The 27,064-nt window shown below is 38.8% G+C and overlaps 1 protein-coding gene across 2 annotated transcripts in view; it reads left to right on the top strand.

Annotated features, from left to right (window-relative positions):
* The window catches only part of glcci1b (glucocorticoid induced 1b), a 29,881-nt gene extending 2,919 nt beyond the window's left edge, over positions 1–26,962 (top strand). The window contains exons 3-9 of one of the 2 annotated variants that reach the window (XM_026184415.2): positions 7,694–7,842; positions 14,390–14,479; positions 17,252–17,374; positions 19,322–19,456; positions 22,562–22,751; positions 23,876–23,996; positions 24,282–26,962. In XM_026184415.2, coding sequence (XP_026040200.1) covers positions 7,694–7,842; positions 14,390–14,479; positions 17,252–17,374; positions 19,322–19,456; positions 22,562–22,751; positions 23,876–23,996; positions 24,282–24,630 — 1,157 coding nt within the window. In that variant the 3' untranslated portion in view covers positions 24,631–26,962. Of the gene's footprint in view, positions 1–7,693; positions 7,843–14,389; positions 14,480–17,248; positions 17,375–19,321; positions 19,457–22,561; positions 22,752–23,875; positions 23,997–24,281 lie in introns of both variants that reach the window. The other variant, XM_026184414.2, reaches the window with a different exon arrangement.
* Positions 26,963–27,064: the final 102 nt, after the last annotated feature.

Below are 27,064 nucleotides of genomic sequence, written 5' to 3'. Positions count from 1 at the left end.
AGCATTAAGTTGTTTTTTGTTTTTTTGTTTTTTTTAAGCAAATTTTGTTTAAGTGTCAGAGGATTATCCAGGATGTCCTCACTGGATAGTAACTTGTGTTGACGAGGCTTTGTGCGAGTAGTGTCACAGTCATATGCACCCCCTGACTATTTTCACCAGGATAACGAAGGTGAAAACACTCAACACTAGAGAACTAGAGAAATTCACGGATTAATGGGTCATGTCACAGTTAACATCTAGCTGAACTTTCCCACATAAGCACTAAGAAGTTCAGCTTCATGATAAAATCCATTTGGACAAATTACAATTTTTGGTGACACAAATTGTATGGACGTCATGCAAAACAACTGTCAGTCTTGAGTACTCTTGTCTTTGTCCTACCTGGTTCACTGTAATTGTGGGTGGGTGGGGCAACCTAAACCTCACCTCCAGGGCAAGTCTGGCACAGAGGCAGCATGACCAGAAATGATGCAAAATTAGTCTTGTTGCTGTTGTTTCTTCAGCGTCCATCCGTGTTCACGGATCCCCAAAGCAACAACAGACTCCCTCCCAGCAGATTGTTAGCTAGCATTACCCGGCATCCTGGTCAGTGGTGTAATTTAATTTGAAAAATACAGTTATTAGTGTTGTCTAGAGCTGGGCGATATGAGATTTTTTCATATCACGATATGTTTTTTTCATTTCAGGCGATAACGATATCTATCACGATATAAGCCAAATAACTATATTTGTAAGATTTAAATGTGCTGTTGCTCACAAGTAAAATGTGAAATAATCAGCAGCTTGTTTTTATTTAAATATTTATTTCCCATAATAAGTTCAACAGGGTAGATGTACTTAAGGAACATGAGACTTTTTCAGATAAATAAAGGCAAATATTGCAAACTACACAAAAGACAGCCGCTAAAGCGTTTAAGTTTCAAAATAGAACAAACGAAACAGACTAAATTGTCAATTCCACTTAGAAACAAAGTATTAATTCTAAAAATAAATCTTAGTTTGTTTTACAGAAGAACAGACAAAACTGACTAACTTTTGTCAATATCAAATAAACTGAGAACTAAAAGGAAATTCTCAATCTCTCCTTGTTGTATAGCTGAGCTTTTCAAACAGTTTTAACAGTTACTTTAGTCTGACAAAAGCCGAATGACGAATTAGCGCTTTCAGTCAGAGACTGAGGCTATGTCCACACGTACACGGGTATTTTTGAAAACGGAGATTTACCGTTTTCGTTTTAAAAAAATAATCCCGTTCACACGTAAAGGCAGAAATGAAGGAAAACGGTGCTATGAACATGCCAAAGCAGCAGGTGGCGCTAGATTCCTAACCGTGCAGAAATATTGGCCAATCAGAAGTCTAGAAGCCTCGGTGGGAAAAAGTAAACAAAGCTGGGGCATAGAAGCAGAACCGAGTCGTATGTGTGGACCGACAGTAACTGTGTGTATATGTAAGCATTTAAACACTGCAGAGAGTAGAATTAACAGTAACAATATTGTAGAAATTCATTTCACCGAAACAATAACGTGGCGCACAGTGTGACGCATGCACCAGTTCATTGTATTTCCAGACTTGCTTTCGGCACAATTTACAGTGCACGCTACTCTGTTTTTTGTCAGACTTGAAATAGCCAAAATACCTTCACACTACGGAACTTCTATGGCTCTTCCGTTCGACAATCTCTCCGGCATTGGAACCATCATCTGTTTTCTCTTCGGTCACGCTCGGTTGATTTTTCTAGTCGGCACACTCATTTCCTCCATTACCCGCTGGCTGCTTCCCAAACAAACACACGTGCGGCTTGGCACTTGTGCTGTACCTAACAAGTGACGCGACGTGAAGCTGCGGCTGTGATTGGTTCGGCTCTGCGCTACTTAATTTGGATCGGCCGACCTTTTTTTTTTTTTTTTTTTTTTTAAGAGGACAAGAGCAGCGAGGTCTATCGCGATAGCTTAATTTCTCTATCGAGTAAAAGTTATATCGCGATAGATATCGTTATCGTTCTATCGCCCAGCTCTAGTGTTGTCCATGAAAAGTATGGGCCAAGGGTTAATAATTGTTGTTCGCATTATTGAGATCCCCCCCCCCCCATTTAAAACAGCAAGATTGTATACAATATTTACATGTAGTCTGCAGTGATCCCGAAAGTCTAGATTTTGTTCCCTGACTGCTCGCTTATACAAGGCAGGGTCGGTGTGTTGAAGCTTTGGCAGTTTATAGTCGGATTTCTTTTTCACAGCTCATGTCTTCTAGAGCTGCACTTTATGTCCTTGACCTTAAGCCAGTTCTTAGCCCTGTTACATAAAATATCAATAGAAATTGATCTACAGTGTAAAAACATGGTGTCGGGCATGCAGCCTAGGCCAGACCCTGTCCACCAGTGAGTCCAGTTTGCCCTCTGAATGGGTTTGAACTCCAGTTTTTTGTTTTTGTTTGTTTTTATGAAATAAAGTGCATCATTATTATTTTTGTGGTAATGCCAGCCTTACTATATAAAATGTATAGAAAGTGTTTCCTAGAGATGATTTTTTTTTCTTGAAAAAAAAAAAGTGTAAAATAGTGTCCATGTGAAGGTGATATTTATTTCCACTGATCAGCAAATTCTAATCACAGTAAACTCAATAAGACAGCCCAGTCATCTGTTTTTGAAAATGGAACTTTAATTAAAAAAGAAATATTTTAAGAGATTGGGTTAAGTTTGTCTTTCACTTTTGCTTATAGTTTCACATTTCAGAAAGTAATTCTTTAAAGACACCTGAAAACATGTTTGCAGGTATTTTCCAGTACAGTGCATTTATTGGTCAGGAATACTTGGGGTAAATGTGGATGCCATGTGGCACTAAATTGAGTTTTCTACGTGGTTAATAAAGAGATGCTACTGCAGAACTGTCACGTTCTGACACAAGCTTACCTCTGACTGCAAAACTCGATTTACAAACACAAGATCTACTGTGCTGTTATTTTGTTGTTGTTGTTGTTGTTGTTGTTGTTGTTGTTGTTGTTTTGTTAATATATCAAAATTTTTGCATGTATACAAAATCTTAACATGCTTTTTGGTAGTTTACTCAAACCTAAAATACGTTTTTTGTTTATCCAATGTCCAAGTGCAAAATGCATAGACTTCTGCTACGTTAAGTAACAGACTTTTTGCTTTGCAGACCAGTCAGGCGTTCACGTACAGTCATCCCCATGCAAAGGCCCCTTTTAAGCCAGGAAAAGCCCTCAATATGAGCAAAAATTGTTCACTTTATCTTTCGTTGCTGCAGCTCAGTGTGATTTGACTACAGCAATAGTCTGTGCAGTGTATAATTTCTCATACACTGTAGTACTTTGAACCCACTCATAAACATAATGCTTGCCATTTGGTGGAAAACTCCGTCCAAAGTGGCTTACAGTGCCACGGGTGTGGTGATGGACTTTGGTTCACATGATTTTTAGATCTTAGCCTGATGATGGTGGACAGAGTTAAGAGTATTATATTTCACCTTATGACCTTTTAGGTTCACCAACATGACATCATCTTTTACCACACTGTCCCCACAATGAAAGTCAAAGTGCCAGCTGTGCTGAAATGGCCCTGCTTCATTGTCAGCTATTCAAACTGCAGAGTAGGACCAAATGTGAAAATGAATGTGGTCTGAATCGGTGGACTGTAGCACAACTGCACTGTTTCCTGTACTTTCATCTCTATGCATGTGACATTTTGAAGCACCTGGAAGTTTACCCTCAACTTTGATCTAAAGGTTGCTCATTCTTAAGTCCACACACATAAATGGGGGATTTGTTAGCACATATGTTCCTCATTCACTGAGATGCATTCAAACCTGTTCATACTAGCTTGTTGTGAAATATACCCACTGGACTCAGATGTGAATAATGTTTATATTATATTAATGTATCTGAATTTATTTTACTGTTTTTTGTGCTAACAAGCAATTTCTCAGCCTGCAAAGACACACACAGTTACAAACTCTGATGTCAATCACACTTAATTTTATCATCTATTCATTTACATTGTGTGAAATGGCAGTGCATGCTCAAATGCTAAATTTCAAAATTGTCAGACCCGCCCCCTTTTTAAGGTAAGATATAGATATCGATACCTTGGCTTTTGTAATGATCAGATACTGGTGTTAAATTAATAACCTCTGGTTCCCCTCTCTTCCTCACAGTGAGAAACATTCTTTTATGTAGGATAACATAAGGTTCATCTAAAATATTGTGTTAAATATTTTCTAGCTTTGTAAAGTACAATGTGATGCATATATTTAACAATATAAATTTACGTTATTTAGTAAAACTGAAAAAATCTGTATTTGCAGAAGTTTCATTTAAATAAGCATCTACTGCATACTGCGGTCATATATAGTCATGCTAATTTCTTCTTTTTGTGCATAACTTCACACATAAGTACCAGATATGGACCAGACAGCAACACGTTCTGTTATCATAAATGTAACTAGGCTTCTCCAAAAATAATACACTGGGCCAATGCCCTTTTAGCCAAACTGCTGCCACTTTGCTTTTAATGTCCTCCATTATATATTAGTTTCCCTGCTAGCTGGACTGAAACGTTGTCACCTGATCCAGCGGGTTGTTTTTTTTTGTTTGTTTTTTTTTTGTTTTTATTATTCAGGATTGCACCGCCATCCGATCAATGTCTTAAATGTCACGTCACTTTGAGAATTTCTAGCACACAATTATACAATTTTTGCTTCCACAGTACAATCAGAACATGAAATCATCACAGCCGTGATGTTTTTGGAACAGGACGTTGAATTAGGACTGGGTGATATGGGGGGAAAAAATTTTATCGCAAATTTTTTTCCCCGTCAGTGGATATATAAAGATATAAAATCAAATCACTTTAAAAAAAATAAATAAATAAATAATACATTTTTTACTCCTAAGGGAAAATGTGTGAAGCTGAACATGATAAATGTACTGTAGATCTCCATGCTGCTGCATTTTAAATACAGTGTATATAATAAACTAAAACCTTAACTCTGACCATTCAAAACCTTCAAGTGTTAAAGAATACAAACAAATGATATTTACTGTATCTCAAATTTTCACTGAAGAAAAGTTTTTTGTCATAATTATCTTTTCGTTTTATTGCCCACCCCCATGCTGAACTGTACATACAGAAGAGCATTACTTTGTTTACACACAGCAATGAATACATTAGCCCACCATTAGCTTAGTTCTCATTTTTAGTGTTTTAAAGACTTCTTTAATTCCATTTATCCTTTTATAACTGTTTCTACACATGTAGGGTTGTTGGAGATATATATTAGCTTAGGGCTGTGCAGTTAAGTGATTATTTTTATTTGCTTTTTTCCCCTCTCATTATGGTTGAAACTAAATCTCTGGTATCTTGTGAATATTGACGATGTCGTCTTGCCTTCCAGCACCCTACGCTTTACTTTTTGTTGCGCCCTGAAATCTCAGATTTACTCTCCACCAGGGTGCTTTATATTTATTTTTTTGTTTATTTTTAACATAAAGCAGTTTGCTTTAATCAGGCAGGTAAATCAATTCTACTGTGCATTTAAAATAAATCTTCTGTCTGAAAGACATTTGTTAGCTAAATGTGTATTTTTACATAAAGGTGCTGCTATTGCAGCATATAGATACTTTATATTTGCCAAGTATTTGGGATTATTTTTGCCATAATTGAGCAACACTGCATTAACTAATTAACTGGTTGTATCTTATGTCTTAAAAACAAACAAAATAAAAATCCCCCTATGCTTATGTCCTTATGTCCAGTACAAGGTTATCCATTATCCTTGTTATCAACGTGCAAGTTGAGAATAAGATTTTAGCTGGTGCCTCAACGTGATTTAAAAAAGGAAAAAGGAAAAATCGGAGCGCATTTTGCTTTTCAAACTCAACTAAATACTTTGAATTAATTGATGTCAGTTTAAAAATTATGGTAAAGTCAGTGCATTTTCACTTTTGATACATGTTGGCACTTTCAGTAGATTTGCCATATTAACTTGGATTAAGCCTAAGTGTCCAATTACAAGGGTTTCTAAACTAGGATTAGGCTTAAACCATGTCTAAGAAACAGTCTCTCTTTTTAAGCCTGGTACCAATAGGAAAACTTAGTGATTTATTCTTAAAATGCACTTGCCTGAGAAGGTCTTGAGTTGTCTTTTGTTTTGTCTAAAACCCAAACGCATTCAATTTGCTATCATATGACCTAGAAAACCTGCCAATTGTCACGCAAAAGGAGTAGAATTGTAGATCACGCTAAATTAACCAAAGTTTCTCTTCAACCAGTCTCGCGCATCCCTGTGCAAACCTGGGGCGAACAGTTCTCCTATACTTTGCAAAAGAGAACTACATGTTTGTTATCACATTTGCCTTACAGCTAATAATTCACCATCCTGGAAATGCAAAGACTTCATCACAGCTTGCTGTCTGAACTGCGAAGGGAAGTTCAACCTGAAAATAATTCTTTAATTTGACATACACTTACTTTACCCATGAAAAAATCAGCAGATAGACTTCTTTGATGTCTTGGCTTCTTTCATACTGTTTCTTTTTTCTCATCGGGAGATTATTCTAGTCTGGCAAGTGGGGAAATGATGGAAAATAACTACAATCCCAGTTTTGAGAGCACTGGCTTGGACTATATAAATATTGATAGAAATTTAGCCTGCTTCCTTTGTCTAGAATGCTTCAGGGAATTTTTACTGTAGCCCAGTAAGCTTACTTAGGCAATACCTTTGGGTGTGTAGGCCTGTGTATTCTGCGAACAAAGAGCAACAATGAATGGCTGTGTAGTTCTAGTAGGAGAGAGGTGCCTCATGGAGATAGTTTAGTCTGTGTGTCTGTTGGAAAGGCCCTTGCCCTAGCCTGCTCAGGCAAGGAATAAAGTAAACAAGCATATTTCCTGCTCATCGTTCTGTTACTTTACCCTGCCTTTGATATGGGAATGAAAGAAAGAATGTACACTTGCTTTTTTTAGAAATTACTACAAGTATAATTGAGGCTAATAAATGTAATGCAGTCTCTAAGCACATTCGAGCTTATACCTTTACATGATTTTTTTTTTGTTTTTAACTGCGTGGCACTGCAGGAATGCAGAGTGAATGCAGGCAGTATTGATGTGCATTGTGGTTGTTTATGAGTTCTTATGTGGGTGGCGTGTGCTTAACTGCTCCAGCTCATAGCAGGTTATTCTCATAATATCAGATACTGCTGCTCAGCCATTTACATTTGCCTCAGGTCGCAAGCCTTCTCTTTGCTCTGCTGTAACACATCATACTGTCCATACTTTCAAAACTAGAAGATATTGGTACACAAACTCATTTGGTTAGTTGAAGCCATGTTTTATTACATTTCTTGTTGTTGTTGTTTTTGCTTTTTTTATAATCAAAGCAGTATGTTTTGATTATAACTGACGTCGATTTACATGCTCCTTTATTTCTAGATAAAAATGTAACTACTGGGTTTGGTTTGTCATTCAAAATATGGCTTCATGTTCCTGGTTGCATTTGTGCAGTAAGTGATTTGTTACACTAAAATGTTAGCATTTCAGTTGAAACTTATTAACACACTCAGCAAGGAAGAGTCAAAAGATACCTCAGGGTGTCTGGCAGTATTGCACATCATGACATGCACTGATGCCAGCGTGCATGCGTGTGTGTCTAATTCTGTTTCTTTGTTCTTTCTAACTTTACAGCAGAAAGATCCAAATTACAGGTGAGGAATTCAAGTGCCATTCGACGGGCTTCTTCCTTGGACGCCATCACAGGGCCATACCTCACTGGCCAGTGGCCTCGGGACTCCCATGGACCCTACCCTTCTTGTATGAAAGACAAAGCCACACAGGTACACGGTGTTCAGAAAATCCTACCTTGGCTGTAGGCCTGCGGGGGTTGACTCAACCTAACTCTTTTCAACAGTAATCTTTAACCTTTACGCAATGCTGGCGTGCATTTAATCAACCTTTAAGCCTAGTGATTGGAGATTTTCTGCCAAAATTAACTCTGGGTGTTGTAATTGATGTCTCTCTGGACATTTTTCTTTTAAAAATGTATTACACGGTTTTCTCTGGAAACAAGGAGGTGCCCAAAGTAACTCCCTGAACTTTAGAAATCAATTCTGCAATAAATCATTATTTGATTTAGGAAATATTTGCATCATTTTCTAATGTTCTGTTGTATATGCTGTTACAGTTAACTATTCAAATGAAACATGGGCAACTTTTCAAAAGATTTTGACATATGTACAAGTTACTCTTGTGAGTTTGAAGCTCAGGCTTTAGCTCTTTTTCTGTTGTTGGATGTCAAAGACAGCTTTGTATGTGGTCACTGCATTTGTTGTAACAACTGTGATTACGTCACAATCCCATTTACACTGGAATTTTGGACTCTTTGTAGTCATCTTCTAAGCCATAGGGGATACAATGGAGGAAAAAAATCACTACAGGCAGAGAAGTCAGCATAAGAAGGAAATTAGTAGCTGACGTTTTTTAACTGATGCATCATAACTCAGTATTAAGCCTCTGCAGTGTTACATTTTGCGTGCACGTGCAATATTAGGTGGTGAAAGAGTCTTTAATGTTTGGAAAAGTTGAGTCAAAATACTGCATTTAAGTGGAGATGCACAATTACTTGCCCCAATAATATCTGTCTAAATGAGTGTGGTTTATGGCCCTTTTAAAGTTATTTTTACAGTTGACTGGAAAATAAAGACATAAAATATTATAATCTTATTTTAAGGCCACTTTGTCAACCATGAGGCCAGGAAGACTTTTCAAATTAATGATTTTTCCCAGCAAATAATTGCAGGCATGAGTACCAAAACTATTTTTTGGTTTCTTTCATAGTTTCTGTCATAGTGCTTGGTGCTGGCGAAAGACTTTTGTTATATTAATCTGGTAGTTGAAGTCTGGAGTCGGCTGCCAGTGTAGGCCTAACAGAGTTGTCTGAATAGTCTGAAATTCCCAGAAAGCACAACATTTTAATGCATTATAACACTTCATAAGGCATATGCATGGATTCCACATTGAATCTGACCACAGTATTCCTGGATAACTGCCCACACATAATCAGCTACTAATCTTGCCATGTGACTCAGTGTTAAATGTAGTTTCACTAAAAGAGCCTTTTTTTGTAGGGGGAGGGTTTCTGTTATGAAAGAATATTGAATATGTATGATCATGACAAGGGCTGCTCTCCTCTGTGCTAACAGAAGCCTTTCATGTGTCTGAATGAAGACCGCCGAGGCTCATTTACATGGGCTTCATCCCTTTAACCCCTCATTCTCCTTGCATTTCTTTGTGTGTAGGCTGAGGAAGTGGTGAGTGGGTCCTACGAAGTTTCTTGAGCTGGCTATGTGCAAAGTAAACATCTCTAATTACAGGGTTCCTGTGCATTCTGGACAGACTGGGCAAGAATGGAAAGTTGATTTGATAGTGATTGGATCTTGACTAATGTTAATAAATGGACCCATCTTTTAGACTTAGTGGGGGGTTTTAAGCACTCTGTGATGTTTGCCTTGGTCTTAACCATATTTACCTGTAAAAATCTGATTGAAGCAGGCTAAAATAAAAATCCAATTTAGGATTTATGTCTTTAGAAGCTGTGGAAAAAATGAAAAACATTTTGGATGTTTTCAAATTCTTAAATGCACAACCATCCCTGAAGGATAGTCATAGACCACTTCCTGTTAACAAGTTGTGCCTGGCCCCAGCTCTTTTTATGAGACAACAACAGAAGCAAGCAGCACACAAAGGATCCACAGACTCTTTTGTTGTGCATTGCACAAGTTCAAGTCAGCCTCTCCTTTGAGCTGTAATTCAGCCCTGCATGGAGGTGAAGTTGTTTGCACCTGTCCCCCAGGCTATGACTGAAGCGAGGAGAAATCCCACTGCTTACCACCTGGCCCTCGTGGCTACACGGCCCGCCTGCCTTTTGTGTGGGAGTTTAGGAGCAGAGGGCCCATACATATGCTAATCACTGTTCCGGGACAGGGCTGCGTGCTCTAGGCCCTGTGGTTACAGAACACAGAGAATGTCTGTATGAAGATTAGGATCCTGACACACCAAGGCAACCTCAATGAACTAGCATAAAGACAAAACTGATCAGTTTGTGTTGCCTCATGTCTTCTATTAAAAGTTGCACTTTGCACACAGTGCAGGAGCTGATGACCAGCTGACCGCTGATATGTGTGCACATTCTGGGCCTACGTGACAGGAAAAGACTCATTAGCATTATGTGTAATTGAAAATGTACAACACAAGCTGTTGTGTTATTTTCATATCTTGAACAGCTTCATATGAATTTTAGCTTCTTTCTTTGACTGAGACTTCACATGTACATGGTAGACATGGACGTAGCCATTGTGATATCACCCGCTGGCGTTTTGCAGCTGCCTTTTTGTTTTTTGATGTAACCATATTTGGGTGGAGTGTAGATGCTAAGTTATAAACTAAGGCTAACAAACACATACATCTTCTAATTAGTGATAAGTAACAGACTAATAAAACTACAATTTAATTAATCAAAACTGAAAAACATACCAACACAATAAATACGGGAGGAAGCATCCTGAAGTTATGAAAGACAAAACTATCCAGGCTATAATACGCTGCTACCACCCGATGCGCTCTCTGCCAGAGCGAGTGTCGATGAATTTACTTTTTGTGACTGGTTGTCGTTTTGTTAAACCTTAGTCGCACAGTTTCTACTCTGTAATTAGAAAATGACCAAAGCCAAATACAAAAGCTGTTGAAGCTCTCTGTAGAAGAAAACAAGTTCTACCACAGACTCCACCAGTTAAAGCTAGCATTGAATTACAGTTCTGTAGAAACTGGTGAAAATTAAATGGTATTTTTGCTTGAAATCTCACTCCCTAATGGGATTGGCTCACTTTGGGAGCAAGCCTCAAAGGGCCGTTAAAAGAAATGCTGTTTCTCGTGCTTTGAGGTGGCTTAATGTTAACATGCATCCAACTTCTGCCTTGGTGTACAAAGGCTTTTCGACAGAAACATGTGTTAGAGTGCTTTATTGGATGTTATCTCATGCCACGTTTTAATCAGTAACTTTTTTCCATGTTTGCCTCCTAGACGCTTAATGTAAACTGATGTCTCTTGTAGTGATTTTGATTTACTGACTCATAAAGTCAACTCGCCCAGTCAGAGAACATGGTCTCTGCATCTCTAAAATGCACCAAATTATAGCAGCGGCACTTTGCTCGCATGTCTCGGCATGTAATCTAAACAAAACGGCACAAATTCCACTGTGATTCTATTGAAGCCCAGTCATTATTTCCTGCTTTGGAACAGAGCTGGATTCTTGAGGATGTTGCCTGCATGTAACCCTTTGGGTGTGATTCACAATAGGAAGCGAGCTACAGGCTGCAGTAACAGTTGGGTTTTATCTGTAGAGCATTACATTATCAGGCACCACACCTGGCACACTGCTCAGGCTTGGAAGTCGGAGCTGAAACGATAAAAGGCCCTCTGAGGTAAATAAAGGTGGGTATTCTTGTTAACACATTGTTTGAGAGGAACAGAGTCAATAAAGAGAGGCAGCCTGTGGTTTTTGTAACTGCCATATCTTATGATTTCCCTGGGGAAGTTAAATTGCAAATTAAGATATCAAACAATGATGATATTGTGACCTCACTGTGTCATCTTTTAGCCCACTGACTGGTAATAAGCTTTCTTTATCATTAACAAAAAAATAATAATCATAATCACTTGGAAGACCTCTTATGTTGAAAACAGTGTTGAACCTGTGAACTCGCTTACATTTGTTTGTTAGCCAACATTTAAACATTTGCTCAACAGTGAGGGCTCTAGCTTCAGGCCAACTTCGCACCTCAGTGTCATCATTTTTACTGCAAGCTGTTTTTCCTGTACTGAAGGTTGCTGTGGTCGCAGCACTTTGTTGCCACCCCTGAACAACACAAATCAGAATGAAGGTGATTTAAGCCTCAAGAAGATTAAGGAACATGAAATATCTTCCTGTCCTGACAAGGGCATTCAGTTTTTCAGCCTGCCACCACGTTTCCCTTTGATACTGTTTAAATGACCATAACTGAAGTAATACAAATTAACACCAAACTGTGCATTATAACTAATGAATAAGTATAACTAATGAAAAATGCAAACTAATTATCATTCCCATGAGACTATACCTTGAAGTGCCAATAAAAGCATTGCAGATTTCATAAGCTACAGGTCCTCCTTGACGTCACATAACATCTGTGAGAACTTAGTTTTTCCTCGAGTCCAAAGCTCCACACAGTCTCTGTGCCCTTTCTAACCAATCTGCATTTTGCATGAACAGATTACGCTGCAGCATCAAGTCCCTCAGTATTTGGCAGAGGCATCAAACGGCACAAGCGATTCCATAGCCCATGCACAAAATGTTAATGCTAAAGGCTAGCTACACATCTGCCAAGCACAGTGGTCCCTTTTATGAGAGCACAAGTGCTCATTTAATCCGCTGTCCTTTTCTCAGGCAACCGGCACCAGCGAGCCAGCGCAAACGACTTCACGGGTGTTCCTCATTATTCACAGTGTGATATTCCATATCATAGGGCAAGGCTTGTGCGTTAGTTGGAAAAGCCATAGAGGGTTTTCTGTTTATGTGGGGTCAGACATAAGGCAGTGTGAAGACACTGGCATTTAAGTTGCTTCATACTACTGTGCTGTCGATAAAACATCAGCTGTTTGAGAACCAGAGGCTGTGTTGATATGCATAATCAGGGGGAAGTATGTGGTTTCAAACAGCCATATAAAACATCCTCAGTCTGTTTCTGTTTTTGCATTAATTTGCATAACTTAACTGTTTTCTTGTTTCCGCTAAACATATCTGAAAGACTTGTGCAGTGACACAGAAATGCTTGTGTGCTCTCCTGTAGGGAATGTTTTGTATACGTTTACGAAAAAAAAAAAAGTTTACTGATGATACAAAACTTCTCTGTAGACTCATTGATCTGGTATAGGCTGGGCATTGTAGAGCACAGCTGTAGCAAATCTGTATTTTACATGAGCCAAGAAACTTTTTCACGACTAAATGTGCGGACGTGGAAACCGTGAAAATGCTTTTGTTGCTGACAACGTTTTCTTTGGTAGGTTTCTGGTTTTTGGACTAGAATTAAGCATCTTGTATTCTGTGTTCCTGTAGTCTGCAAGTAATAAAGTGAATTTTGTCCCCTGCCACTGGTTTAGAGTATTTACCTTAAGTCGGCGTAGTAATGGAAGCAGTCAAACATGCAATGGCTTTAGTTTTGCCTTTTGAATGTAACAGTTTCCTCAGGGATGATATCTCATGACTGTTTTGCTGACTTTCATTGATTCCAGATTTTCAACTTTAATTTTAAACACACGGCAATCATTACTGCTTTTAGCAAGCATCTTTCTCAACTGCTTATCTAAACATTTGACTTTTTAAAAGTTTTTTATTTATTTTGTTGTTGCGAATATCCTGACTGACTTCACAATGAGGGTATTTATTACCTAATCATTGTGTTTGGTGAGGTTTTAAGAGAGCTCTTCGTGTGAGCTTGTATTTCCTTACCTCTCCTGTGTGTGTGTGTGTGTGTGTGTGTGTGTATAAGTACAGTTTGGTGAAAGTATTTATTCTGTATATGTGGATGTCTTTGTGCACATATATCATTTGTAGCAGTTTAATGTACATTTAAGTAATATAAATAACAATCTATTGTTTGGTTAATCTCACCATTCAGCTGCATATTTCGCTCACTGACACATAATCAGATGGTCTGCAGGTCGTTATATCAAGAATTTATTTGATGCATACAAATACAACAATATTCAGTACTTAAACAGTTATAGTACATTGTTTGAAACCCTGAAGATGTTAATTTAAGATCAAGGCCTTGCCTTGCTAGCCAGCCCACTCTTTAGCCTCTGCTCAATCCATTTGGCTTTAAACCTGCATCTTCCTATTCTCCTATTCAGGGTCTTGCGAGGTCTGGAGCCTATGCCAGATGTTCCATGACCTGGAATTGGATAAATGGAAAAAAAAAGAAGAATCTTTTTATATATGTTAAGGTCAACAATCTTGTAGTTAAAGCCAGTGCCTGGAAATGCTTACACATCAAACCTGTGTCGAAGGTGTTTCAAATTAGATAATTGAGATTATTGAGAAGAAGCACATTTTTGTCTTAAATAAAACTTTCTCGTATGGATGGATACCCTCTGCACATACCCATGCTCTTTTGCAGTACAGCTGCACACAACATTGGACTTTCCGTGCCTGTGTAATATAAGACATGCTATCAGGAGGTCACGGTACATTTGAAATGCATATCACTAGCAAATGTATTTATGTTTTGGGGAAATGATGAGTTATGTAACGTTTGAGTTTGTGTCAGCATGTATATATCTGTGTTTCAGACTCCGGGTCTCTGGATCGATGATGGAGCAGATCAGGGAAGTCCTCACCAGCGGTCAGCCTCCTGGGGTAGCGCAGACCATCTCAAAGAGGTAGTTTTGCCTGTCGTGTTTTTCTTTCTTACTGTCAGGTTCTCAAGTGTTTGTTATGAGCATCCACTATTTTATCTGTTCAGATCGTTCAGATTGTGTTTGCAAGGGACAACCAATCAGAAGAGTTTTCTTAAAAGGAGGGTGTAGGAAACTTTAAATTGTTTGTTTCGGATAGTGGATCATCCCAGGGGCTGCACCAAGACCTAGTATAAGATAAATGACCACTAGCTTAAAATGTGAGTCACGCAAAGCTACACTAGAGTCCAAAAATAAGAATATAAAGCTGGAAATGAGCGTAATGGGTCCATTTTAACCTTAATTCATACCACAGAAAATGTCCTATCCACCCAGGCTAGCTGAATACATTAACTCAGCAAGAGGAAAGAATGTTTTTGTCGTTTTTGAGGCTCATATCATTTTCAAGTGTTTTATTTGTCAGGGTCTGTGGTCAGACTAAATATTATCCTCCTTAAGGTTGGTTTCCACTCCTTTCTGTCTGCCAGGCATGGTGGCCAACCAAGCGACCACACGGCATTATAAGGTCTCCAGCTCTTCAGACCACAGTCTAAATTTATCCTCTTTCTCCCCCTGTTCCTCACTCAGCTGTGTCCTTTGCATCTCATTATGGCCTCTTGTTTTTGAGAGATGGTGCAGGAGCTCCTCTCAAGGGTGAAACACCCATATAGTTTCATTTTGGGTATGTACAACTTAAGTCGGGGTAACTGAGGCACTGAAGATGTTATATTGAGCAGAACATATTTTCTGTTGAGCATAACAGAAAATATGAGCATAATGGACACTCATAGTTTCTGTTTCCAGTCCAAAAGTAGTTCCAAAATATTAATGGCACACAGATGTGTTGACCGAAGAAGTTGTCCACAGTTTGAAAGGATGAGGTTGGTGTCATTCCAACTTTCATAAAGCTCAGACATGTGTTTTGTAATTCCACACCACACTACTACTGTGCTTCATTGGTCAGTACTGAGATGTCCTATTAAATAACAGGCTTTACTTTTTTCTTCATAGCATGTGATCTAACAAGAACAAGACTGTGGTTTCTTTCAGAAGTCTGAATGTTCACACTTCTAATTTGACAGTTATTTACTGTCAACAACTGGTATTCGTGTTGCACTGTTAACAGGTATAAAAGAAAAGGGATAAAGAAACTTTATGAGTGCCACAAGAGTTTGATAAAAAATCTTTTCTCTGCTATGAGCTTACAGCATTTCTATCTGATGGCAAATTCTGTAATCTGATCCATCTTTGCAGATTTTGTTGTTTCTTCAGAGTGAAGCCAGAGCCACAAGATAAGTTTAGTGCTTGTCTTTTTGCAAACAATCCCTTTGCCTTGGCCTGTACAGTCAATGGGATACCACAGCCAGGAAAACCCTCTTTCACATCCACTGAGATTACATCAGGATCGTCTGGACTTGTCATTATCATGTGCTACAGTCACTAAGTGAATGTAGTGAACTGCTTTCCAGTGCTCTACCCTCTGCGATTACATATGTGGGAGGACATCTATGAGAAGAGCAAGTTTCTTTGTTGACTGTGTTGCCAGGATGACAAGATCAGCACTGAAGACCACACCTTTGTCTGCATAGCGCAACTGCATCTCACAATGGGTATCCTGTTTTTAGGCTGATGCTGGACCAGATGTAGAAACACCCATTGACTAAATTTGTCTCATTATCAGACTTGCAAGCCTGGTGTTATGCAGTATACTGATCTGCAACCGTACAACTCATGAAGACTGACTTGGCTGGCAGGAATAACGTCAGACTAAATCCACTGAAGTTAGAAAATAGTAAAATTAAGCACGCTTTAATAGACAAGAGTAAACAATGTCTGTGCAGATATTGTCTGTCTGTTAAAGAGCAGTTTTAAAACCACCGTTCAAATATTTTCTGTATATTGAAGAGACATTTAAACTGTTAATCACATTCTTTGACAACTAAATGGTATTGTTAAAGTGTTGTGGTGTAACGTTGCGCACACACAATGCCAGATCAGTTTGCTGAGTGTGGCTAATGTTAGCAGTGGTAGTATCAGCAGTTCAGGCTGTATAGCATCTGAGTTTTTTGGAGCCCAGCCCAAAAGTTAGGACCATGAATGGTTCCCTTTGGGATTGAAGATCAAGGTGTTTTTTGTTTTTGTTTTTTTTTTGTTTGTTTTTTAAATAGTTTTTGAGATTGTCACAGACAAATCAAAAGTAAGCAAGGTAATCTTCACAAACTGTACCACTTTTATGATCTTGAAGTGTAAACACAATCATGTAAGTGTAAACACCAAAATTAAAACTCTAATATTAGCAAAAAAAGAACTATACCACAGTCCCGTGACTTTAGTGTCTACACCCTTTGTTTTGAATTCGTCTTACTGAGAAATGTATAAAGCCTGTGTTAGAAGAAACCTTTGAGTAGTCACCTAATCACTGATATCTCTACTTGTTATGGCCGTACACTGCACATATTTCAGTGAATATAACTCCTCCCAAACATCTTGAAATCAGTTGGAGTCAAAGATGGTTTTCCTGTATTTTGGCAAAGATTGTGTTCTCACAGTTGCGGAATAACTTAAATTAATCACAGTATTATCTCTCTGCTGACAGTGAAGTACATCAGAGGAAATGTGCTTTTCACCTCCTGACCTCATTCAGTTCACTCATGGGAATGGTTAACTCATATGTTCGCATGCCTTCACGGCTCCCATTGTGAGCCGTCGTTCACTGAAGTGCTTGTGCTTCTTTTTTTTTTCTTTTTTTTCCAGCAGATTGCTAAACTGAGGCTACAGCTGCAGCGTGGCAAACAGGTCAACCGGCAGAGCAAAGACAGGGAGCAGAGCTCGCTGCAGCTCCCACAGCAGGCGCAGCATGGCACTGCATGCCAGCCACAGGTGAGCTACGCTTGTCAGTACTCGTGCTTTGACTATGTGGGTTGTTGTTTTCAGGTGAAAACATTAACTAACCCCACACATGTGATGCAGGGTTTTAGGCTGACAGCAGCAATATGATAAGGCAGCTTAGCAGCTGAGGGAAAAAAAACACAAATAAGGCAGACCAACCTGAATTTCAACTGTCAAAGATAGGAAAAAGAGCAAGGTTGTTTTCTACATTAGTCGGTTAACAGGATTAAATGATTAACTTGGTTGTATGTCAACTTAAAGTAATGTATAAAATGACCATTATGAAGTTACAATTTTGGGTCCAGGCGAGCTGTTTTAGGGAGTAGGTATTGATTAAAATGATTTGAGAAAGATTTAGACTTTGTGAAGGCAATGTTTCATCTTAATGATACCTTTATGATCAATGTTGCTCTGACTCTTACTGAGGAGGCCTAGTTATTAGTGATGTGTTGGTCGTGAACGAAATGGCTCTTAGAGCCAGATCTTTTACGTGAACGATGCGAGCTGGCTCCTTATCGCGAGCTGTGGATTTTTTATTTTTTTTTCTTTCTTTCTCACCCTCTCTCTCGCACTTTTTTTCCACTTGACTCGCACGCGAGCCTTGTGCTTTGTGCTGGGAAGAGGGGGGAGGGGCGGTAGTTGCACCCGCAGTAGCACAGGAACAGAGCAGGAGGGAGAGAAAGAGAGCCAGGGACAACAACATCACATTAGAAAGGTATCGTAATCATCCACAACTATTTTCAGTTGCAGATGATAAAGTATTCAGAAAGTTTATTCATGCAGGCCCATATGACAGAGAATGTGCATGTTCTGTTTGTTTTCATATTTTAATTTATATTTAATTGTGTTGTGGTTTGCAGCGTTTTGTGTTGTTTCATTTTAAATTTGTAAAAGGAAAAAGCTGAAAATTTAAATAGTTAAAAGTTGAACTGTGACTAGTTTGTTTTTGTATTATGATTTATTTATTACATTTTATGTTGAGTGAATAAATAAAAGTATATTTACGGTGGCCCCAAGAGACAAAGCACGTACAAACTCCAAAGCACATACAAAAGACAACAGAAGTGCTCCAGGATGCTAGACGCAGTGTTGAGTTTTTGTTACCTAGTCGGTACACAAGCCAGCAAGTACCAACGACTGGATTTGGTGTGGTAATAACACACACCAAATTAACATAAAAAAATTAACTTTTTTTTAAATTATTTGAATATATATGGGTACTTGTGTATAAATACACAAACAATACGCATATGCTTTCAATTGTGTAATTTAAGTGATCTAGATAGCTCTGTTTTGGAAGTTCAGTTAATGCTAGAAACGTGTTTTGGAGTTTGTACGTGCTTTGTCTCTAGGAGCCACCGTATATATTTATATATAAACATTTATAAATAAAACCACTTTTTTTTTTCTTTTTTTTTTTCTTTTTACATTAGTAATTCCTTTTGTGCATAATTTTATATTGTTGTTAATAATAAATTAATTAAAGCAACAAAACAACCTGAAGAGCCGAAAGAGCCAGCTCTTTTTAGTGGGCCGAGCCGAAAGAGCCGGTTCTCTAAAAAGAGCCGGAAATCCCATCACTACTAGTTAATGAATCTCCTCTGTGACCAGTTGTATCAAAAGTAAAAGGGAGACAGCAGAGGAGAACTGTGTCTGGGCATGTCCCTTTCTCCACTGGCTGCAGTTCATTCATTAACAGATGCTCAGCACTGCAACTGCTGTAGGAACATTTCCATAAACCATGATATGCTTAAATGTAAACTACAAACTGAATGTCTACACCCACAATTCCAAGACAAATTCAGTTTGATATGTGACAAGTGAAGTGTTTTAGTATACAAAGCTTTTTTTTTTTCTTCTTCTTCTTCTTCTTTTTTTTGACATGTACATAATGTTCATTTTTTCTCCTTTTTTGTCTTTTTTTTTTTCTCATTTCAGTATAAGGCAACTTCAACTTCGACCACGATGCCTGTGATAAAATCCCTCATATGCAGAGTGCCGAGCAGTGTGGAGGGCATCAGCCATGAGCTAGAAAATGTGTTTATCAGAGAGGACTTGGAGCAGGGGATACAGGTAGGGTGTGTGCCCATACCTGTGATGGGTCAAGCTATGTTTCAACATGATTTGGAGCGCTTGTTGAACTGCATACCTGCAGATGCTGTGAAATCTTATCATTCACCAGCTGGATAAAATGTCAGATTAATGCCATACAGACTTTAAAATGAAGCATTCCAGTGGGCTAAAAAGTGGGCTGGGCTGTTTATAAGGTGCTTCTTTGCACATATTTAAATTGTAAACTTTGTGACTTACAAAGTCTAATCTCCTGCCTTTCCATCATCCCACGCATAGGCTCTAACCTAACCATACTGGAACGCAGCTGCTGACTGTAGTCCTTGTTTTGCTCTACAGCAGTGGTCCCCAACCCCCGGGCCACGGACCAGTACCGGGCTGCAAGAGTTGAGGCTCGGGTGTGAAATTTATGGTTTTCAGGGTTTTTATCGTTAACTTGGTTTCCCTGGGTCTTTTCCTGTGTTGTATTTGTGTCTTATTTTGAAAGAAATATTTACGCGTTACCATAGCGCCCAGAGAGCAATAAGGGGCAGAGAGGAGGATGTTACTCTCGATGTTGTTGGTGCATTTCAGGAGGACGCTGCTAATAAAGTTACACAATTACACTGTGAATTTGTGTTTATTATTATTATTATTGTTGTAATAATAATAATAATAATAATAATAATAATAATAATAATAATAATAATAATAATAATAATAATAATAATAATAATAATAATAATAATAATTATAATAATATTATTATTATTATTATTATTATTATTATTTTTTTTTTTTACAAAATACCACAGTTTTATTTTGTTGTATTTATCTGCGACACAGCTGGTCCGTGAAAATATTGTCAGACATTAAACTGGTCCGTGGCGCAAAAAAGGTTGGGGACTGCTGCTCTACAGCCTCCAAGTAGTGGCACATGAATTAGCCAAAGAGCAGAACAAGGAGTACTGCTTACAGCTGCAGAACAGGAAGGAGTCCATCCAACCTTTCTAGAAAGTCAGTTTATTGATATTGATAGTCATCATATCACAGCAGCCTGGTCTACCTGCCGATGGGGAGACACAAGACAGGAAGGGTTGGGTCTAGTGGTTCAATTGCAAATGAACTTTCAAAATGATGGCATTGTTTACCAGTGAGACGATTGCACTCGTGTACTGCGGTGGCCTTTATTATATCTAAAGCGAAGTTTATGTGGGTAACCCTGGAAATACACTTGGTGTGGCTGCTTTGGGTTCCAGCTCTGATGTGGGTGCTGGCACTTATTGCACCCTCACAGGACAATGCTTGCAGTTTCATCAGACGCACCATAGTATTTTAGAAATGTCCCAGAAGTGTTCCTTTGCTCCACAGAGATAATATAGCGCTAGATTTCGTTTTTATGGAAGCTGCATCAAGCTACACACAGACGATTTTGAGGGGACAGGAATCTAGTTAATTTTCACAATAAAAGGCCCCATGCCAACTACTCGCTCTGCTTCTGATACACATTCGGTGAGATTTGTAGTTGTGTAAAGAAGTCAGCTAAACTGTATTAGAGATTTGACATCAGCCGTCACCTCGAAGTTTACTTCTGTGGCGTCATTTTACATGAAAATAATAAAAAGCACAGCATAGTTTTTATTAAAACAGCTCAATTATTAAAAAATTAAATTCAGATTCCATAACTCAATCTGACAGCAGGTGTGTATGTTGTCTAGTGCCCTATATTTCAGAGACATTAAGGATACAAAAGTGATTAACAGATTCACATGACTCTTAATACACATGCAATATTTTTATGTACAGCATTTAATTGAGCTCATTTTTATCTGTTTTAGAGAGTTCTCAGATTGTTTGGGGGTTGTCTCTCTGTCTCCAGTTTAAGACTCAAGTAAATTAATCACCATGAACATGCCAAGTAAATACTGTTGTGGTATGAAGAACTTATCTTTATCATCACAGAAACGGCTTACAACTGAAACCTGTTTGTTTGTCCTACAGTAATGAAGATGTCTTTTAATCAGTGAGTGCAGGTGACTTTACCAGCATGTACAGTAATTGTGAGATGTTGATCATGAGATGTTTTAACAGCTCATGATCAAACATAAGCTGTGCTGAGACTCTACGTCACACCAACCCTGTCAACTGCAACTCCTACACACTTGCATCACACTTTTACAAGGGTCATTGTGAGTCAGTGTTGTTCATGTAGTTTATATTCAGTGTTACTGTTTAACATAAAATAACCTTTGTGTTTACATTATAATGAATTAATTTGCATAGAGTACATTTTTTTATGCATCATGCAAACCCTGCTCGATTACATATAACAAGCAGTCACTGTGTAAACGCAATATTTAGATACGATTTTAACATGTTTTAAAAGTCATAATTGCAAAGATGAGCTCTAGAATTTAATCTTAAACCAGATAAATAAACGTTGACCATGTAAGGAATGCACCAAATGCAAAGGCAGACTTCATGTATGCACAACTATTGTATACCTGTGATTTAAACAACTTTTAGGCTATGCTTAAAATTCATTACACGTGCACAGGCTTGTAAAGTCACTTCAGCACCATGCAGCCAGACACACACATTCTCACTCACTCTGAAATAAATCGCTCATAGGAAAGGAGGCCTTAAATCTCGTCTGGTGCAGGCTAGTAAACTTTGGCAGGTCTGTAAAGCTCTACTCTTAGAAGGTCTCACACACACACCACAGATTTACAGCCTGCTGAGCACAGAGCTTTTTTTTTTTTTTTCCTGGTCTCCCTTTTGAATCAGCTGTGCCAAAGCAGAACGCTCTGCACATCACACTGTTCATCTGCTGTCAAGTACTACCATCTGCTGTGGTGTTTGCTTCTCCAATTGCCCTTTAAACACCCAGACAAATACACCAGAGGCCTTTTTAAGTTTTAGATTCAGGGCATTTTAGCTGGTACTTTTCACCTAGAATTATTTCATTCGGGGAGTTAGCAGGTGGGTGCATTGGGTGGCTTCAGCAGTTTCCATATGGTTTTGAGGGTGTTGGGGAAAAGATTGAGGTTATGAGTTTGTCTTCATATTAGGATTCATGTGTGTAACCGCTTGGCTTCTCACCACCTCTTATGCATTCTGACCTCGCAGACAATGGATGTGGTAGATGGCCGCCGTGCCCCCTTCCCTCCACATCGTTACAGCAGCAGCGGGGACACACGTGACACAGACACACAGGCTCCTTCGAGTGGTGAATCCAGCCCATCGCCCCGTCCCTGCAGCTCTGATCACCTGCACTCACCTGATGGGAGCCCCTGTTATGCAGAGGAAATTGACAAAGGTGTGTCTTCACTAGTGAACAGGTGTAGCATGTTTGCAATATTCAAAGCTTATATAAACCTTTTGTGGTTTGAGGCAAATGTGTGAAATCTGATGAATATGCTGAGTAAAGGATATCTAGACTCTATGCCACCCTCATGGAGTCTGTTTCTGATAGTTCGGTCAACGTTATGCACATGACTAGCCTGATCCAGGTCATTTTGCTGGGCTTATACAAAGGAGCAGGGCTGGGTTGAAGGCCATGTTATGGCACCTTTTGCCTAGACTGCTGGGATAGGCTCCAGCGCTCGGCAGGCCTAAATTTGATAAGCCGAAGAAGGTGTGTGCGTGCGTGCGTGCGCGCGCGCGCGTGTGTGTGTGTGTGTGTGTGTGTGTGTGTGTGTGTGTGTGTCTTGTACATAATATTGCACAAGAGTGACGATACCAATGTTGGTGTTTAATCTGCTGAGAGACTGTACTGAGAGCAGAGAGTTAATTGCTTAGTCTGCCTGCAGCAGGAAGGACCTGCAGTATCTCACCTTTAGAGACTGTGGGTGAACCAGCCTGTCAGCAAAACAAGCCTCCAGTGATGTCACTTTCATGCATGTGATGCGAAGTGTTTTTCTTTTCTTTTTTAAATCAGAGATGGGAAACAGGCGCAGTTCACTTAACCAGATCTGAAGTCTGGTTCAAGTTTCTTGATACTGCTAAGGAGGAGCCCTTACTAAACATTTACACACCTCTAAAATGAGTTCTTAATGACGGCAACAAAATTTAAAAATCAGAGTTTTGTTGTATGTTTTGTGTTGTTTGTTTTTTGTTTTTGATAGGCAGGAAAACAACATTGGAAAAAGAAAGATGTGCTTTATCAGTCTTGTTTGTTTTCTAATCTGAGTCTGTTTCCAAAGAATTCCATGATAAGCTTACTAAGTTTATCCTCTTTTGGTGTCCACAAAAATAACAAATAAAGAAACTATGATTCCACAAACGCTTTGTGCTGAGGACGCACTACTGCGCTTTTTCCGGCAGCTCCTCAAAATCTGCAGCCAACATGTATAATGTACATTTCATGCATTTGTCTCATTATCATTTTCCAAAAAGAAAAAGCACAAAACTGGTTTCATTTTTTTATTATTGTATTTTCAGACAATTTGTGCAGTTCTCCTCTCCCCAAGTTTGCCACGTCGCCCAAACCTAACAACAGCTACATGTTCAAACGGGAACCTCCAGAAGGCTGCGAGAAGGTCAAAGTCTTTGATGAGCTGGTGTGAGTATTTATTGGTCTTCCTCTTGGGTTTGTTTTTAGACATACCCTCATAGCCTTATATCTGGCAGTTACTGCTACACAATTAAACTGTACTTGTTTGAAATTCAGTTACATTATTTTTATGCTTTCTTGAATTAAAACAAGAAAGACAAGCCTATCTGCATTGTGGGTGGTAGGGATGAGAGCAACATGGCTGTCTAGGATCAGTAACTAGCAGTTAATCAGATACAGTTTTATAAAAAGATATCAAGCCAAGTAACTGAGTACCACTTCTGTTCTCTTCAGGTCTGGCAAGTCAAAGGGCTTCCCTCTGTTCTCGTGCCCTGACAAAAACAAGGTGAACTTCATTCCCAGGGGCTCGGCCTTCTGCCCAGTTAAACTTTTCTGCTCCTCCCTTTTCTCCCCGGTCTCTCCTTCTTGCACGTCCATCAACCCTGGTTTCCATGGCAACAGCAGCTCTGGATCACAGGTCACCCCGAGTATGCCCACGGTACCACTAGCTACCTTTTCGTCCTCCACAGACAGAAGCACTGACTCGAGTGGTGGTGTAAACTCAGACAACTGCACAGTCAGTCAGAGCCCCGACGCAGATGTGGGGAAAGACAGCTCAGCACAAGTACTCCTTACCAGCTAGTCCTCAGGTATCCTCGACCAAACCAACTACAGCTAAAATATTGCAACTAGTCAGGTATGGTCTAACAGAAGAAAAGGAAAAAAAAATGCACTCCGATAATCCTAATGTTAGCCAGCAGGGAGTGCTCAAGGTCTAGAAATACTTAGGAGGATAATGGTACCAGCGTCCTGCTGCACAAGAATCTCTACTTGATTCTAGTGTTAGTCCCACTGTCAGTTAAGTCTGATGGTTCGGGCATTATTGCTGACCTTGGGCAGAGCCTCTCTCTTCACCCATCACTAACGTAGCCTAGCCTCCTCTGTACTATAACACTTCCCGTAACAGAAATAGCGTTGCTTTTTATTTTCTACAATAGTAGAAACGACTGCTGGAATGACTGTGTTACTTAGTGTCAGCAGTTTAAAATTTAAAAAAGGAAAAAAAAAATCCAAAAGTCTCACAAAACACAGCGATGTCAAGAAAAACATATTGTATTAACATTATCTAACAAGCTTATTAGCTGTTCAGTGTTCAGCAAGCTAACATTTCAAAGTGCATTTATGTTTCATATTTTTAAGATACCCGGGTGTCAGAATACTTTCCCCTTTTCCCTCCTGTTACTTATTTGAATGTATTCGTAGCACACAGTCTTAAATGAAACCAGCAGTCACTTAAGTGCAGGCTTCACCTGAGAGGCTCACCAGACGAGACTGAAACCTGCATTCCTAGTTTGATCACTAATAAACTTGGTAAGCTAAAATGCAAACATCAGCTGTTTAATCAGCAATTAACTGACCAATCAAAAAGCACACGGCTCCTCCGTTTCCTCGTTTTATTGCCCCACACTACCAAGAACAATAACTCAGGTCATGTGGAATGTACTCTCTCGGATTATGTTGCCTTTGCCCAGTGTTTGACTTTGTTCTTCAGAAAGACATTCCAGTCTTTTGCAGAAATGTTTCATTATTATTTTTTTAGTTTCTGGAGAGAGGGAGGCTAATACAGACTGAATCAACTGATTGATGTCACACCTTGTGACTGATGCTTTGCGCGTTAACCTGTTCAGGTTAGAATTTCAGGTGCTATGACACATTCCAGAGACCGCTGTTGAATTGATCAACTGTGAGAACTCATGCAAAAGGAACGAGTGACATAAGCTAGACCCTGCGGAAGTAAGATGCTGACAATTATGGCATTTGTTTCAGCCCTTTTGATAAATATGTACCAAAGGATATTACGATGAGAGGCCTTTCATGTGTTTTGGGACACAAAGTAATAACTTAACAAACTGGGATAAATGGTAAACTGATGGTTAACTAAGCTTTAGTAAGTAGTTTACTGTTAACAAACAAGGACATGATAACAAATGTTTGTAGTCATTAGTAATAAAGCAGTTTGTCATTAGTTTGGCCACATTTGTGACAAAGATGGTGAGATAGAGCTCCATCTAAGCCACAATTTTATTTTATTTTTTTCTTTCTTGGACCTAAACAAGTAGTTTTTTGGTGCTTAAAGCTGCCCCCAAAAATTAAAGAAGAAAAGAAGTTGTGAGAAAAGAAGCACCAAGGTCCACTACCTCTCCATACATGCTTTAAAGTAAAGCACAATTTATATTTATGAACATTACCTGTACTCTAAAGTTGTACCTGGCTTTCAAAATCAAGTCTCATTTCATTGTTTGCTAACAGTAAATATCTGTTGCCTGAAGGTTAACTGTTAGTTTACCCGTTCTTAACAATTGCTATCATACAGTGTTACTGGAGCACAAAGAAGCAGGATGTTTATTTGCATTTCATTTGTGTTAATAAAGAGCTCAGCAACTACATAAACGTAAGTGCTAATCATTAAAATGGAAACAAAATGATAATCACTATTTTTATTTTAGACCAATTTGTAAAGTTAAAGCAATCAGAAAAGAGTGCAATTTCGATTTTTGCTTGAAGTAAAGCTACACTAAGGACGGAAAAAAAAAGTGTAACACAGTTTATCTCAATATACAGATGCAGCCAGATGTGGCCTGATGTTACTTTGCAAAGTTTGTATTATCATAACATAATTCTAAAAAACAAAAAAAAACATGACTTTGGCTTTGGTCCGTTTTGCCACTCACGCACAGAAACACAAATAAGAACATGTGCAGCACATTCAGCAACAAATGCAGTTGAAGTGCTTTGCTCTGCTTGCAGCTCCAAGACTTTTAATCATACTAATTCTGATTATATTCACAAGCACACTGTGCCGTTCAGAAATGATTGCCGTGTTAGGCAACGATGATTCAGTTCTCCCGTGTATTACACGTTTTTATGTAGATCTTGTGTGTTTTTCAATAAAGGAAAAAAGAAAGCCCCAAAAAGTCTCTTTGGATTGATATACATTATGTTTATCTATGACCTGGGGGAAAAAAACCTTATAATTAGTATTCATAAGCATGATTTTATATGCAAATAGGAGTTAA

This window comes from Astatotilapia calliptera, chromosome 11, assembly GCF_964374335.1.
Source record: "Astatotilapia calliptera chromosome 11, fAstCal68.1, whole genome shotgun sequence".
Lineage (NCBI taxonomy): Eukaryota > Metazoa > Chordata > Actinopteri > Cichliformes > Cichlidae > Astatotilapia > Astatotilapia calliptera.
The sequence above is the reverse complement of the archived record's forward strand: the minus strand, read 5'-3'. Positions and strand labels throughout refer to the sequence as shown.